The 12,553-nt window shown below is 45.3% G+C and overlaps 1 protein-coding gene across 1 annotated transcript in view; it reads right to left on the bottom strand.

Annotated features, from left to right (window-relative positions):
* Positions 1-12,553, bottom strand: part of GRID1 (glutamate ionotropic receptor delta type subunit 1) — a 2,290,275-nt gene that overhangs the window by 119,147 nt on the left and 2,158,575 nt on the right. Inside the window, exon 14 of the mRNA XM_078641098.1 lies at positions 3,505-3,671. Within this exon, the coding sequence (XP_078497224.1) occupies positions 3,505-3,671 (167 nt within the window). The remainder of the gene's footprint in view (positions 1-3,504; positions 3,672-12,553) is intronic.

Consider the following 12,553-nt stretch of genomic DNA (forward strand, 5'->3'; position numbering starts at 1 on the left):
GAGTGAGTTAATCATTTAGCCCCTTAAGGTGGTGGTCAAAAGAAGAAAGTGTCCATACAGGCTGACTGACAACCTATCATGGCCTGAAGCACATCACTCAATTAATGAATGAGTACATCAGCCAGCAAAATTGAACAGTGAAATACATGAACCTGCCTCGGGTAGTGGGGATGCAGTGAAGCTGACGCTGCTGCTGCTGAAACAGCCAAGTGCAGCATACATTCCATCTTTACCTTGTTCTGGTTCGCTCAGCAGGTGTAGTTGAAGGGCTGGAACAAGGGGACACTGTGTTTCCAAAAGGATGTTCTGTGTCATGACTACTTTTATGGCAGTTAAGTACTTTCAGGCAATTGTTTACAGTGACATCAGGATCAGGACAGTTGATGCACTACTTCGACAAGTGCTCTTGGGAGGTATGTGAGGCAAAGGCTGGTGCAAGTATCCTGCAGGTGTTTGAAAAACACCAGAAAATGTTTTGTCCCAGCGAAAACTAAGCCCTCAGACCAGCAGACGAAAGCTCAGCTCATAATTAATGTGAAATGGTGAGTGAGTGAGTAAGTGAAGGGATGGGTGGATGGCAGAGGGTTTTAGTGAAAGGGTGAATGAAAGGGTGAATGGATGGATAATGAGAGAAAGGATGGATGGGTGAGTGGGAGGATGGATGAGAGAAAAGGTAAATAGATGGATGTATGGGTGGATGGATGAGTGAAATGATGGATGGGCTGATAAGTGAAAGGGTGGATGGACGAATGAAAGGGTGGATAAGTGAGTGAAAGGAAGGGTGGATTGACAAAAGGATGGGTAGATGAGTGAAGGAGCGAAAGGGTGGATGGATGAGAGAGGATGGATGAGTGATAGGATCAACGGATTGATTCATGAGTGGATGAGTATATGGGTGGGTGGGTGGATGGAAGGCTGGATGATGCCTAAGAGAAAGGGGGATGGCGAGAGAAAGGGAGGATGGATGGATGGCTAAAAGGGTGAATGGGTGGAAGGGTGAGTGACTGGTTGGATGGATGAGTAAGTGAAAGAAAGCTGGATGGGTGAAAGGGTAAATGGCTGGATGATGGATGAGTATACAGATGGATAAGGTGAAAGGGTGGATGGAGGGATGGATGAGTGAAATGATGGTTTGAAGGATATATGATGAATAGGTTTGCAAATGGTGGAATGTGTGTGGCCATGGATGGGCATACAGATGGAAGGACATGGTGAAATTAATGAATGGTGAAAGACTGAATGATTGATGAAAGAATGATTACACCTTGTAGCCCTCAGAACATTGACTTTCACATTTATACGAGTCATTGTCTTTATATAATATGTGTGTGATGTAAAGCACTCGGACAACCTGCCGTACATACTTGGGATGAGTAGCACTATAAAAGAAATCAAATACACATGAGGGACTGTCTATGTGAAGATGAGGGGCACCATTGGAGGGTGGTAGCAAGGCTGACTGGCCGCACCGAGTATCCAGCGTTTCCCTGAGAGGCTGGAAAGGTGGGGGCGGGTTTGTTACTGGGGGCTGACATTGCAAAGTTCCTTGTATATCCAGCATTTTTTAAGCAACAATAAAAGCCGCATCCCTTATATTCAGGTGTGGTTCACCAGGGTCTGGTGACTAATGTACCTGCTGAAAGATTGAGTTTTGAGCTGTGTAAGAAGCCTCTGTCATTTAACTACACCCACTCACAACCCTGCAGTTAAGTAAACACACTTATTGTGTTGGACATTATTTACCAGATAAGGCCCGGGATATGAAGGTGGTGGTTGGTTATGTGGTGTACGAGATTCCAGAAATTTCTGTCAGGTGGTGGGGGGCCCGACATTTTAAAAAAATCAGCTGGGGGGGCTCAGCCTACAAAAGTTTGAAGACTTCTGGCGTAAAGGTTCCTTCAACAGGTGCATTGAACCATTGAGCTGGTTTATAGTTGATTGCAGCACAATAGCTAAGTGTAAACTGCCTCATATTGCGGGTGGGGAATCTGCAGACTGGGGACTCCTTATCAATGGGTGTCTCCGTCAAGGAGTTTCTTAAAAAAGATAGTTGTGACACAAAAACTTGCCTCTGAAATTTACTGCAGGTTCAGATAAAAACACCTACAACAAAACTGTATGTCATTAAGAAATGAAATAAAAAGAGGACAGTATCCTTTGATTGCAAGTAAATCAGAAATTAGGACAATCACTTCACTATGCTTATGCTTTTAGTAAACTAGATTGTTTTGTAACTCCTCCGTGCTTTTGAGAGATGGCTTTACTGTGGCTGTTTGTTTGCACCACACTGTCTGTGGGGATATTTTTCACTGCTGCTGTCAAAGTCGTAACTGTTTGCCTACGTGAGAAAAATGGAGACTCCTGCAGCACAAATTATATCTTTCTTATCATAGTAAAGATTGCAGTACTGTACTACCCATGCTCTCTGAGTAAAAGTGTAGTCAAAGCTGTTTTTTTGGTGTTGAGATTAAAAAAAACTGCTGAAGCAATTGAAAACTGAAAGCAATCAGAAGAAGATTTGATTGTATTTTAACATACAGTCTTATTTTGGGGTTGGTGGGTATCTCCCTTGCCCACCAATGGGAAGGGGGGGGGGGTGAAAGGGGTTTGGAAGTCATGTCACTGGCAGCTGACCATACACTAAAACGTGTGCATCGGTGGTTGCAGCTCACAAAGTCATTCCCATGGAGCACTAGAGAGAGTGAGATTCAATTTGGAAAGCTCACGCCACAGCAGAAGTCAAAACCAGGGTTCAAACTCTGGTCTGCCCGCTCTATTTGGAGTTGAGCAAACAGCCCTGTTTCTGTCACCCGGGTTGGTGATCATCCAGAATTTTTAGAGCTCTCTGTCTGACGTATGGGGATCTCTGTGCCTTCAAAAGAGCCACCTACACAGCACATTCAAAGAAGGCACTTTAACCCTGCTGAATGGCCGACTAGTCAGGAAAAGTTTTTATTCTTTTTAAAACAAACTCCCAAAGTGGGAGTTTGTTTTTCAAAAACTAAAAATTAATCCCTCTGAGAGGTTCGTCACAGTGTAAAGGGGTCATCATGTCTGTTTGATTTCCAGTTTTAGACTGCCAGGATTTCTCTGATAATCTTGAAGAAGAAAAAATGATGTCAGAACATCTGACCTCAGTAGCACAGATGGTCTGACATCCATTGACCGATGGCCCACTATCCGCCAGGACTTCAATCAACGGTTCCACCAGCAGAGCGAGTAGATGTTCCAAGACAGAAACATGGCGGTTTGCTCAAATGAAAATTCAGCAGGAGTTTGGACCTCTGGTTTTTGACTACTGCTGTGTAGTGAGCCTTCCAAATGGATTCTCACTCACTGCAACGCTCCATGAAAATTGCTTTGTGAGCTGCTACCACCAATGCACGTCACTTCCACAGATCCTGTTGTTTCTTCACAACGATACAACAGCAGATGCGTTCCTTTGTGTCACAGTCTCCAATAAAAGAAAGAATGCTAACAACATAACAGATAATTCGCTATTACCTCTGTGAAAAGATGTCCCTGTAGGGGCTGCCATGCTGGAGAGCAATGCCATATCCTTTACTGCTTATACTGTTTCCAATTACAGTCACCGAGCAGTCATCATCTGTCAGAGCAGCGTATTCCACTACAGTCACGTCCCACAGAAAAGCATAATGTCCTCTTTTTGCCTGTAGAGAGAACACACATGATTAGTTCGTCCCTTTCAGGCTTGACACACGGCATTTTGAATAAAAAGAAAAAAGAAAAGTAACCAACAGTGAAGAAAGAGAGAAGAGCGCGCCACTGCGCTAGAACAGTTCGAGAAGTGAAGTATATATACTTAATGTAACCCCATCATAGTGGGAATTCAGTGCATTACATTTCGAATGGTTTTGTTTCTGACTGAGACATTGAGTTAGCTTCCATACAGATTTCATAAACTCTTCTATTCCTGTGTTCATAGGATTCTGAAAGTAGTTGTTGAAATAAGGTCGAAGAGAGTAACAAACCTGGAGCACAGAGTGCCTGTAAATGAGTGAAACTACACAGGGGCATATTACCAACAACTAGCGATAATTATCACTATGTTGGCTTAGCGGCAATATTTTTATCGCCGTGCTGCGGCGATTTTTATCGCTTAGGAACCTTGCTATTATCAAGGTTTATCTCCTAAGCGATAAAAATCGTCCAAAATGCATGAATATCGCTGAAAAGTCAGCGATATTCATGCATTACCGAGCTAATGCTCTTAGCCATGTTATCCACCTACCATTGGATAACATGGCTAAGAACCCTCTTTTTTTACCGCTAAGAACTGCTCAGGGGCAGGTGTTAGCTTTTGGAGATATTCGCGCTTAGCGCGAATATCTCCAAAAGTTGGTAATAGGAGATAGCGATGTTAGCGACTGTTTCCAGTCGCTAACATCTTGGCACGCCCACTTTGCATGTCATTAGTGATAAATTTCACTGACATGCAAAGCGGGGCCCAAGATGGTCGCTATCTCCTACTAGCTGTCGTTAACTGGTGTTAGCGACAGCTAGGTAATAGGGAGATAATTTTATCTCCGCTTTCTTGGCTTTTAAAGCCAAAAAAGCGGAGATAAACCCCCTTGATAATATGCCCCACAGTTCTTTTGTATTTGTTTTGAGAGAACCGTTTGTATCCTTTTGCATGCGTCATTTATTCTTAATTCTTCAAAGGCAATAGTTTTGTTCTTTCCTAGCTCAGAAAAAAAATGGTAATAAAGAAATGGACTTGAGCTTTTCGGGATGTCAGGCCAATCTGAGTGGTGTGTATATGATTGAACTCTATAGTTAAGAGACTAAAAAAGCCAGTGCTACCGCAGAAAAGACCGAAGATTACTCACGTGAAATGTAAGAAAAGGCCCTTTTCGCTTGTTATTCGAGAGTGAAGGGTTATTGAAAAAGCACTGTCTTTGTGTGGGAAACTATTTTTACCGTGGGGAAAATAATGTGTCTTTGCACAAAAGGGCTGCCATTTCTTTGTTCTTAGTTACACAACATGACAATAATGCATGAAAAAAGCATTCTTCATTGTGGGAAATTGGTAATAAAAAAACGTTCCCAGAAGTGCTCATTGAAACCAGGAGCGTTGCGCTTTTCTAAGCATAATGCTGGAAACGTTTGTGGATTCCTGAAAGCACCCATTTGAGGATTTCGAGCTGCATGCTGATTTTCCAGAGTGTCCTTGAGAATTTGGACCACACAACTGACAGAGCTGCACTTCTAACATGGGTGTACGCAATTTTAAATAAGGAGGGGGCATATTACCAAGGGCCTTATCGCCGCTTTAGCGGGAATTTTTCCCGCTAAAGCGGCGATAATTTTATCGCCCTATCACCTAGCTGTCGCTAACACCAGTTAGCGACAGCTAGTAGGAGATAGCGGGCATTTAGGTGCCCACTTTGCATGTCAGCGATAATTATCGCTAATGACATGCAAAGTGGGCGTGCCAAGATGTTAGCGACTGGAAACAGTCGCCAACATCTCTATCGCTTATTACCAACTTTTAGAAATAATCGCGCTAAGCGCGATTATCTCCAAAAGCTAACGCCTGCCCAGATCTGTTCTTAGCCATGTTATCCAATGGTAGGTGAATAACATGGCTAAGAGCATTTACTCGGTAATGCATGAATATCACTGACTTTACAGCGATATTCATGCATTTCAGCCGATTTTTAATGGATTTTTATCGCTTAGGAGATACACCTTGATAATAGCAAGGCTCCTAAGCGATAAAAATCGGCGGAGCGCGGCGATATTAATATTGCCGCTAAACCAACATAGCGATAATTATCGCTAGTTGTTGGTAATATGCCCCCAGGTTTTCAAACATATTATAACGTCATGAACCTCCCACCTAGTGGCTGAATTTTCCCATCAAAAATAGTGTTGGCAGGAGATTTTTCCCCCAAAACGTTTTGTTCTAGAATTTACACTGGTATTTTTTCTAACTTTACCAGTCGTCAGGTTAGTTAAATTTATCTCCTGTAATTCTAGCATGGGCACTATTCTACCAGCGGGTCAAAGGCGCTGAGTGGGAATGATTCCATCGAAAATATAAACACACGATTGTTTCATATCATGTATTAAAAAGTTACTAAATAATTTAGGGGCATATTACCAATGATTAGTGATATTTATCGCTAACTAGGCTTAGCAACAAAAAAAGAACTGGTCCGAGCAGGCGCTAGTTTTTGGCGATAGCGGGAATATTTCCATCGCTACGCCTGCCTTGCTAATAGGCGATAGCGACGTTAGCGACTGCTTTCAGTCGCTAACAGGTTGGGTATGCCCACTTTGCATGTCATTAGCGATAAATATCACTGACATGCAAAGCAGGACCCAAACCGCTCGCTATCGCCTAAAGCTGTCGCTAACTGCTGTTAGCGACAGCTTGCTAATAGAGCGATAGAATTATCGCCGCTTAGCGCCCGAAAACGGCCGCTAAGGCGGCGATAATTGCCTATCGCCATGCTTGGTAATACGCCTCTTAGATTTTCAGACACACATTCTCAAATACCAGATCGCGACTTTAATAGTTTTGAGAGAGCGCAAACTGATATAAATGTATGAGTACATCACACTTACCTATAGTAAGCACAAGTCATGATGAGAAATGCCATGAGTGCTAATAGTAGCAGAAATTATATTCTAAATGTATAGCTAATATAGAGATTTAAGTAGAAGTGGAACTAATACAGAAAGGTGTGACATTATATGATTTTATTAGACGTGATTATTTTGAATCTATGTCGTGTAGCTGTTAACATATAAGATGGTCTGTGGTAAAACGCAGAACGTGGTAGGCCACAGGGCCAGAGCTGGAGCTAAAAGGGAAGGTGTTTCTTTTCACGACACAGATTGTTTAACGTTTTTGGTCATTGCATTAATGGGCCATGATTTATCGTAATGTTTTCTAAATAATAGAATAAGAGTTTTAACATGCTTTAATTAAATGAAGAAGTTGAATGCTATAGTCATAATGTGAAATATTGTAGGCCTGAAATGTTTTAGCATTTGATTTACACGTACATGTCTGGGCTGAGAAATGTTGCAAGCCTTTTTAGAAGTCTATGAGAGTTGGGTTCTTGGCGGCAGATATCTGTCTGCAACAGGAAAGGGGGGATCCAATTATAAGTGAATGAATAGAGGTCTGTTCAGTAGACGGCCCAGACATGGAGGAGGGTTCTGGAATGTTTAAGGGGTATCAGCGGGCCGGAGAAGAATCTGAGAAGCAAGGTCAACTCTAACGCATGAGGCCCAAGACAAAGCATCATGGAAAAAGCCTGAAGTTGCACCACGTGAGAGGCGTTCCACAAGGGGCGTCTCAAATGTTGTTGACTGTTTTGTATTAGGGACAGCACCCCTGGGTGGAGTTAGAGCAGAGACCTGAGGACCCCTAAGAGAGTGGATGGGTAGGCAGTGAGGGGTCATGACTGGAGAACTTTAGGTTTTCACCAAGAGACTTAGAGTGGGTGACTTCCCTTGGGGGTCATTCACTGCTGACACCTTTGTTAGGTTGGGATTTGGTTAAGTAGGGATACCATCTAGAACAGGGTAGGGACGCCTAACCTGTGTTTGTTTTCCTCCAACCTAAATGAAGGAGAGATATGCGTCTATGCTTATAGCTTTACTATTTTTAGAACTTGTGTTAGTGATTTCTGTTGCTCGTCTGAGGGCTTTTCGAGAGCACATGTATGTAATTGGACCTGTGTATCTCGTGAATCTCATTCTGAGATGCTTGTATTTGCAGCTCATTATATCTTTACAATAAACTTTTGAAACCTAGAAGTTGTCCGTGATCTTTAAGAGTAGAGTCCTTTATTGGGTGAACTAACTTGCAGATAGGTGTACTGTTTTCTTCCAAGACAGGCAACAAAGGTTCAGTCGACCAGATCGAGGTTTGGATCAATAGATATAAGGTATCGATCAAAATCTCGCCCTTTCAGTTGGTAGCTATAGAGGATGGTTGCCTTCTTGAGGACGGTGACCTAGGCCAGGTTAGCTTACCCCAAGGCCCCTAGAAATCGATGATCGGAAGAACAGCCCGCAGATGAAGATCCGGATGACGTGAGACAGAAAAAGCAGCAGTATCGGTCGAGAGTGAGTATAAAGGGTTATGCGTGTTAGATTGCGGTGTTTTGTATTGTATCTATGTTGTAATGTCTGGCGGAGTTGAATGTCTGTAGAGTGACTGTGGAACAGGTTGTGAGCGCGCGCAACCGGTGGAAATCTTAAGTTCAAGGAGAGCTTAAGTGGTTCGGGTGTATCGGACACCCAGAGTAATTGTCAACTAGTGTGAAGGGGGTCATGAGGTACCATTGATCACCCGAGAGACCGAGATAGGGGGAACGTAAGAGTGAGTGCGTGAGTAACGGACGCTGGTCGGAAGTTACTGTGTGTGTAAGCAACCTATCAGAGAGACGATAGACATCTCGTCAGTTGTGTTGACAATTACAGATAGACTGTGGACGTACAGTCGAGAGAAGTGACCGCTTGGTCGGAAGTAGTCATTTTTCAGTGTATGAATGGGACGCATGCATAACCGGGAGACGAGTTGAGAAAGGAGGGGTGCTGCTGCGAAGCGGAGAAAAGAGACGTCAGGTGGTGTCGCGCAGTGATTGGCTGACCGGAGAAAGACCGCGCTGTGATAGGCCAGCTAGCGAACACGTCACACAGGGTCGCGACGTGATTGGCCGACAGGAGAAAAACCGCGCTGTGATAGGCCAAGCTAGCAAAGCCGCGACAGGATTGGTGGATTGTCATCAGGAAGTAAACAGAGTAGCGAGGCTGGATTTTGTGCGCATAATTATGAAGTGTTTTAAATGGTTGAAAGCGCTGTTTAAGAAAGAGAAGCGGGGATCGTATGAAGGGGAAGAAGCCCCGCCGGAGGGTACGCCAGCTCGTTACATGGCAGTAAATGTTGGGTTGCATACGATCCTTTGGATATCAGAGTGGAGTAAGATTACAGAAGGAAACGAGGAACTGACGTTCCCGAAGTACGGGACGTTCAGATTAGAGGTGTTACATCGATTGAAATCAGTCATGACCTCAAAGAGACCCTTGCCTAGACCAACCCAGTTTGAAGCCCTTGATGCATGGCTTAGGGCAGCGCATGAAAGGAATATGAACAGACGACAAGAAAGGGTGAAACGCTCGGTAAGGGCAGTACAGGATGCAAGGTGGGATGCGGATGCTAAAAGATGGAGAGTGCATAATCTGGAAATAAATAAACTGTACCCAGTGTTAGAGGCGCCAGTAAATAAAAGTCCCCTAGAAGAAGATGATGAGAGCGAAACAGAGGACAGCCTGATAAACAGATTACTGACAGACAGGCCACCCCCGTATAATAGAGCAGGGGGAGAGGTCGAGAATACAGAAGGAGCAAAGGGGGGCAATGCAGGAGAGCATAGACCGCTTCCCAGTTCAGAGTGGGATCCTGAGCCAAAGAAAGAGTTGCTCCAGCCTAGTCAGGTGCAACAGGTGGTCGGTAGGTTTGTGGTACAAAGAGCGCCGGAAACGGAAAGCGCCACATCCTACCCATTACCAGATGCACTACAGGTACCTGTTACCATAGGTCCTATAATATCGATATATGACCAAGAGAGAGCAAAAGGGGAAGAACGGAAACGGAAAGACAGAGAAAGAGCAGAGCAGGCAAGGAGGAACGATACCACTAATTCCCCAAGTCAGATGCCGATACCCAGAGAGTGGAGCACCCCGATGCACACAGCAGGGGACCCAGGAGGAGATCCTGGGGGCCCCAGATGGCCAATGGATCTGAGGGGATCTGGACGAAAATCCTTTCAAGAGCTAAATGAGTACATGAAGCAGTGGGACGAGGCAGTGAAGGCTCAAAAGTGCATCAATGCTGCAGAAGCAGAAAGGGAAAGTCAGGACAGCCGAACACGGACTCACTGCGGGGCTGGGGAGAGTAGTCCGGAGTGGGACTGTAGAGGGAGTAGGGGAGTCACCCATTGGGCCCGGAGTGGAGGTAGAACAGACCTGGAAAACGGGGGCCCCGGGAGTGAAGGGGTGGCGCGCCCAATACTCAGTGAAGGGGAGAGGAGAGCACAAGAGTACAGAAACAGCTTTAAATGTCCACACTGTGTGCCTGGCACCAGAGAACAGAATGGGAGTTGTGAGAGGTCGCACCATAGTCCCTGTGATGACAGAAATGAGCGCAGCCCAGGGAATATGGGGAACCAGGAAGGATCGTATCGGATACTGAGCGATACGAGGCAAAGGGAGTGTAGCGAACAGAGGGAAAATAACAGAGAGATGTGCGGTGAGAGGAGAGAAGAAGAAGAGAGTGGGCAGAGAGAGAGTGGGGGTAACAGGCCCGTGTTCCATCACCTTCCAAGATCGGATGGCCGAGCATGGGACCTGGAGAGATGGGAGCAAGGGAGGCCACCCATTAATTCTCCTGAGCCCAAACGCAGAGCTCGAAGTTGGGATGGTAGGGAGACCAGTGAGCCCCCTTCAAAAGACATATTGCGAGCTGAGATAAAAGCCAAGAGACTTGATGTCTCCAGCTTAAGGTCAGATCTGGATGACATGGTAGATGGTACCCTGCCTTTAGAAAGAATGGAAATGTATGAACAGGATGAAATACTGTATATGGCAAAGGACATCACACGAAAGGCGAGAGCAGTCCATGAGAAGTTAGTCGAACTAGCAGGCAAATATATGGTGGACTTGTCAAGAACCAAAGCATTACAGGGTAACCACAGGCTACATTACTCAGATCGAGACCTAGATGAGAGGAGAACGATTGGGCTGAAAACACACATAAGGGAACTGATTACTGGAATAAGGACATGGAGGGCACTAGATAAATGGGAAGAGAGGTGGTCCAAGAAAGGGACCGGCAGAAGAAGCATGATTGGTATAACACCAGGACAGCAGGGAATAGAAGCTTACCCTTTGCGTGAAGTTGCCAATGGGAGCTATGTACATGTCCCTTGGAGTAGGGGAGATTTAGCTGCTTTTACCACATCTTTCCCCAAGTTACGAGAGAGCCCCGTGGAGTGGTACAAGCAAGTCGAGAGGTTTGTAAAGATCTCAAAAGTCCTATGGATAGATCTGAACACGCTGTTTGACATTGTAGTACCAGGAGATCTGTGGACAGCATGCAAGGTTAGCGCTGAGTGGCCCACAACGGAGCCAGAGAGAGATGCTAGGACTAATGGGCCGTCCGAGATCGTGATGGCAAAATTCGAGAGAGTGATGACTTGGCTGAAAGAAAAAGTGCCAATGCAAGACATAGATTGGGTCAGAATAGACAGAACGAGACAGGAACCCAAAGAGACAGTCCATGAATATTACGAGAGATTGCTGAAGGCGTTTAAACAGTATAGCGGCTTGGATGTAATGGATCCAAAGGACATAGGGCAATTTGTGTCCAAATTCGTCCTGGGACTGAGACCGGATATTAGTTTAATGATTCAGCAACACTCGATTTGTTGGCAAAGTAAACCCCTAGATGAAATACTGAGATATGCCAGGTACTGCTGTGATGAGGTAGACTCCAAGGCTAAGAAACTAAAAGAAAAGCTGATGGTGGTACAATTGCAGACAGCAGGAAAGGGGGGACCGCAACAACAGCAGCAAGGGACAGGTACAGGAGGTAAGAAGCAGTACAGTCAGAACAAGGGTAATGAGGAGAGTACTACCTTTAGACCCAGAATAGACATAGCTACCTTGAAGAAAACGACTAGGTGCCACCAGTGCAACGAGCTGGGGCATTGGAAACGCGAGTGCCCTTACAATGTAGAGATAGGAGAGCAAGAGATAGAGGAGGAAGAGGTTCAGAGTGCACCTACAAGAGGGGTAACGCCATACCAAGGGAAGGTGCTCAAAGGGGGGGGGGCTCCTCCTCGAGCCCAGTTCCCGCAACCTCCTCGAGTAGGGAGTATGGGTAAGACCTATAGACAAATGCCCCTGTTTGTGGAAGGTGAAGAGTGCTATTATGTGGACCCATTAACTGGACAGAGAGTGGAAAGAGAAGACTGCACCCTTGGGGCAGCCTTAGAGGTAGATCAGAGGGGACCCTATGTGGAAGCAGAAGTAGCAGGGTGCCCTACGACATTTCTGGTGGACACAGGAGCCACTAGATCCACGATCAGATCAGCTGCAGTTCCAGACCTGCCCATGTCTGGAGAGACCATACAGGTGGTAGGGGTCGCAAACAGGAGAATAACCAGCCAATTGACAGAACCGGTACAGGTGAAAATAGGGAAGTACAGCGATGAGCACCAATTTGTGGTTTGCGATTCAAGCCCTGTGTGTCTGCTAGGAAGAGACCTGTTGTGCAAATTGAATTGTACTATATATTGTACCCCCCAGGGAGTGGAGGTATTGACTAATGATGATGATGCAGATTTCAAAGTTGCAAACTCAAGAATATGTGTGGAGCTGTACCCTACTTTGACAGTGGATGAGCTTCCCTGGGACTTGAGAGAGACAGTGGCATCAGAAGTATGGGATTTCACTGGGGAAGAAATTGGATTGGTCAAAGGGGTGGACCCAGTGAAAATTGTAGTGA

The sequence above is a fragment of the Lissotriton helveticus genome, chromosome 5_1, assembly GCF_964261635.1.
Source record: "Lissotriton helveticus chromosome 5_1, aLisHel1.1, whole genome shotgun sequence".
NCBI classification, from domain to species: Eukaryota; Metazoa; Chordata; class Amphibia; order Caudata; family Salamandridae; genus Lissotriton; species Lissotriton helveticus.